Source organism: Babylonia areolata, chromosome 1 (assembly GCF_041734735.1).
Source record: "Babylonia areolata isolate BAREFJ2019XMU chromosome 1, ASM4173473v1, whole genome shotgun sequence".
Taxonomy (NCBI): Eukaryota; Metazoa; Mollusca; class Gastropoda; order Neogastropoda; family Buccinidae; genus Babylonia; species Babylonia areolata.
In genome coordinates, this window is record NC_134876.1 from 90,186,172 (window position 1) to 90,191,171 (window position 5,000).

The 5,000-nt window shown below is 38.3% G+C and overlaps 1 protein-coding gene across 2 annotated transcripts in view; it reads right to left on the reverse strand.

Annotated features, from left to right (window-relative positions):
* Positions 1-6: 6 nt before the first annotated feature.
* The window catches only part of LOC143289058 (sodium/hydrogen exchanger 9B2-like), a 30,127-nt gene continuing 25,133 nt past the window's right edge, over positions 7-5,000 (reverse strand). For both annotated transcript variants that reach the window (XM_076597886.1, XM_076597878.1), the window contains exon 11: positions 7-3,101. In XM_076597886.1, coding sequence (XP_076454001.1) covers positions 2,931-3,101 — 171 coding nt within the window. In that variant the 3' untranslated portion in view covers positions 7-2,930. The remainder of the gene's footprint in view (positions 3,102-5,000) is intronic.

Sequence of the window (5,000 nt, forward strand, 5' to 3'; positions counted from 1 at the left end):
CACTCCAAACTATGCGATCTGAATATGTACTGTAAAAATAAAATGTGACAAACACCAAAGACAGTACTGGAACACAAATACATGAGAAAGTAAATGATAGAAATTACATTAACTGTAAACTACTCAGGCAAAATAATTTCACCGATATGAATACTTGCAACACTTATATAAGATATATATATATATATATAAAATGAGCACCTCTGAAAACAGGACTCAAAACGCTATACATAGTAAAATATTACAATTTTATGCAAACATGTATTACGCCATGACTTCATGATAAGACACAATTGAATCATATGCCTTAAACTGCACAGAAAAAGGAGTGCATGTGTATATGTGCACAACAAAAAAGACAAAGACGAAACATAACTTCAAATCACTATTCCTAGGCATCAGTGAAGTTGAAGACGCAGATTCACATAAAAATTATGGGTGTCTTCATTGACAGTCTTAGACTGGCCACGCTAAGTATTCGAGTAAACGTCTCTCCAACAGAATACATTAGTTTGCAAAAAATAAAAAGTCCAATGTCTGATCACGAAAACAAATTTTTCGTGGACATGTTCTACCAGTACTGGATTACGCGTCAACATTAAGGGACAATAGTAGCAACACGATTATGAAATTTATTCACTGTAATGTATAAAAGAGCATTGAAAGCAGTACTGATAAAACAAGCTCCATAACCTCTGTGGACTAAAACAACTTAATATATTACCTTATCAAAACAGGCTGTTCTTCAAGAATGCTGTTTGCGAGCATAATATCATATATACATGGAAATGTTCCAAAAAGATTACAGACACTTTTAAAAGTAATGACTATGGACACAACCATGTGCTTCACAAAAGAAATTACCTTCACAAATCCAGCTTTTTGGTACTCTGGTTGAAAATAATGGAATAATCTTCCATTCACTTTAAAAAGTATTATGAATTACAACTTATTCAGGAAAAAGTCGGAAGAATCATCTCATTGACTGTCCAAAAGATTAACAATGATATAAATCTTAATCTATTAGTCTAATGCTTCTTTTAATAATAATTGTGATTTGGTTTCTTTATGCTTGTGCTGGAAGTGAATTTGTATTACATGAAGGGATACGTGTATGTGAATGGGGTGGAAATGCATCTATGTGTTTCATTATCACACTATTTTTGCACGCACACACACGCGCGCGCGCGCATGCACGCACGCACGGGCGCACTCTCTCTCTCTCTCTTTCTCTCCACAAGCCCTATACTATTTTCACTCATTATAAATGAACTTGCAAGATAAGTTATAGAAAATGGCAAGCATGGGGCACGATTCTCTCTTGATTATTTTGAGCTTTTTATTTTACTTTTGGCAGATGACATTGTTTTGCTTTCAGAAACAGTAATTGGTTTGCAAACTCAGTTGAACAATTTACATTGAGCAGCTTGTTCTCTTGAATTAAAAGTAAACTTGAATAAAATTAATATTATTGTGTTTCGAAAAGGTGGTTATTTAGCCGCAAGAGAAAGATGGACATATAATAATCTTGTGATGCCAGTAGTTAATGCTTATAAATATTTAGGTATATTGTTTTTAACAAAACTTAGCTTCACTGCAACCTGTATCGATTTGTCTAGTAAAGGTAAGAATGCAGTTTTATGTATTTTGCGACAATTACGTAATTTGAATAATGACAGTTTATCTTTGTTTCTCAAGTTATTTGATTTACAGGTTCAACCCATTGTCCAGTATGGTGCAGAACTTTGGGGCCTTGATACTTCAGCATGCCATATTGAAAAAGTATACTTATTTGCTTTACAAAAAGTTTCTGGGGATTGAAATGCGAACGCTCAATGATCTTGTACATGGCGAAACTAATAGATATCCAATTTATATAAATTCTACGATACGTTGTATTCGGTACTGGTTGAAGCTAACGAGAATGGATAATCACAGACTGCCACGTAAAGCCTATAGGATATTACATGATTTAGATGAAAAAGGTAAAAGAGATTGGGCGTCAAATATTCGATGTAAATTATACCAATATGGTTTTGGATATGTATGGATGAATCAAGGTGTCCAGGAAATTAAACAGTTTTTCATTGAATTTAAAGAAAGATTGATTGTTTGCAGGTGGCAGGAATGGAACTCACATAAGGAAGACAGCGACCGGTTTGAGATGTACAGAACATTTTGTACTAATCATGAAGTAAAAACGTACTTGCAAATTTAGCTTAGACAAACATTTGAAATTCATAATGGCAAGATTTAGATTAGGTATTTCAGAAATTGCTCAACATTATTATCGGTACATAAAGCATACTGTGGATGAGTTGAATTGCCTTCTGTGTAGAAGTGGTGTTGAAGATGAGTTACACTTTATTTTATGTTATCCTGCTTTAAGTAAATTAAGAGAACAGTATATTCCACGAAATTATTTTAAGTTTCCAAATCAGTTTCGGCTAAGTCTTTTGATGGCATCTAATAAAGAAAGCATTGTAAAGAATTTGTCCATTTACATATAAAAATCATTTAAGTTAAGATCAATAATGATATCATAATTCCTTTGATGATTGTTTCGCCTTGTGCACTTGCATGTTTAATAATGTTGTATACTGCACCTCTTCATGAGGGGCAATGGCCTATATGAATAAATCATCCTAATCCGAATCCGAATCCGAATCTCTCTCTCCACACACACACTGTCATACTGTCATTTGGTTTGCAGAGCGTAAACCGTTTCTCCTCAGTATATCAGAGAAACATCAATTTCTCTTTCTTGTTCCCCATTCTCTGTCCACAGGGAAAACACATGATATAGTACATTCACCCCACAAAGACAACTTTCGTTCAAACTGATTACATCTGGCTAAGAAACCAAGCCTAACAATTCACATCCACTCTGGAGCAACGCGAGAAAAGATAGCTGTTTGCGCATTTTAGCTTCAAGCAGGAGATTCACCGAAGTCCTCCGCTTTTTCTTCTTCTTTCTCTTCCCCGTCCTCCACCGTGTGTCCGGGTTCTGTCTTGTGCAGCAGACGAGGGCCCAGCAAAGCAATCAGCAGTGCGCCAATAGGAGCCGTGATGAGAATGGCCAGAACCGCGATGGTGAGGACCTGTGTGAAACACCTAATGTCTGTGATGAGAATGGAAAGAGCTGTTATGGTCATGACCTGTGACACACCTAATGTCTGTGATGAGAATGGAAAGAACTGCAATGGTCAGGACGTGTCACACACGAAATGTCTGTGATGAGAATGGAAAGAACTGTAACAGTCAGGACCTGTGAAGCACCAATGCCTGTGATGAGAATGGAAAGAACTGTAATAGTCAGGACCTGTGAAACACCAATGCCTGTGATGAGAATGGAAAGAACTGTAATAGTCAGGACCTGTGACACACCTAATGCCTGTGATGAGAATGGAAAGAACTGTTATGGTCATGACCTGTGAAACACCTAATGTCTGTGATGAGAATGGAAAGAGCTGTTATGGTCATGACCTGTGACACACCTAATGTCTGTGATGAGAATGGAAAGAGCTGTTATGGTCATGACCTGTGACACACCTAATGTCTGTGATGAGAATGGAAAGAGCTGTTATGGTCATGACCTGTGAAACACCTAATGTCTGTGATGAGAATGGAAAGAGCTGTTATGGTCATGACCTGTGACACACCTAATGTCTGTGATGAGAATGGAAAGAACTGTAACAGTCAGGACCTGTGAAACACCAATGCCTGTGATGAGAATGGAAAGAACTGTAACAGTCAGGACCTGTGAAACACCAATGCCTGTGATGAGAATGGAAAGAACTGTAACTGTCAGGACCTGTGAAACACCAATGCCTGTGATGAGAATGGAAAGAACTGTAACTGTCAGGACCTGTGAAACACCAATGCCTGTGATGAGAATGGAAAGAACTGTAACTGTCAGGACCTGTGAAACACCAATGCCTGTGATGAGAATGGAAAGAACTGTAACAGTCAGGACCTGTGAAACACCAATGCCTGTGATGAGAATGGAAAGAACTGTAATAGTCAGGACCTGTGACACACCAAATGTCTGTGATGAGAATGGAAAGAACTGTTATGGCCAGGACCTTTGAAACACCAATGCCTGTGATGAGAATGGAAAGAACTGTTATGGTCAGGACCTGTGAAACACCAAATGTCTGTGATGAGAATGGAAAGAACCACCGCTCAGCCGCCGATATTTTCTCCCCCTCCACTAGACCTTGAGTGGTGGTCTGGACGCTAGTTATTCGGATGAGACGATAAACCGAGGTCCCGTGTGCAGCACGCACTTAGCGCACGTAAAAGAACCCACGGCAACAAAAGGGTTGTTCCTGGCAAAATTCTGAAGAAAAAAAAATCCCGAATTTCACACAGAGAAATCTGTTGTGATAAAAAGAAATACAAATACAAATACAATCTATAATAGTCAGGACCTGTGACATACCAATACCTGTGATGAGATTGCCGGCGACAATATGTAACGACCCTCACGGCGCATATTGTCGATGTAACGATTCGGCACACATTGACTAGTGACAATATATGCTGGGAGTGTCGATGCAAAAAAAAAAAAAAAAAAAGAAAAAAAAAAGAACTGCATCTGCGACAATATATGCTGCAACAGTGTGGATGGTGTGGATGTGTGTGTGTGTGTGTGTGTGTGTGTGTGTGTGTGTGTGTGTGTGTGTGTGTGTGTGTGTGTGTGTTACTTTGTGAATGCATGACTGTGCGTGTGGATACGTATATGCGCGTGTATTGGTGTGTGCGCGCGCTATTCTTCTCTGTGACAGTGATAGGTGGGAAAACAGCCTTTTCAACAGTGTGTGACTGTCGAATGGGTCGTTGTAAAATGGGTAACAAACTTCTCTTTCTGGGGATTGTAGTTTGGATGCAATGGAAAATCGAAGAATTTAAATGTTCAGCCCAGTACATAAGTGGTTTTTGTTTTTGTTTGTTTGTTTTGTTTAAGCATGTATCACCAGCCTTGAACGCTTTGACCT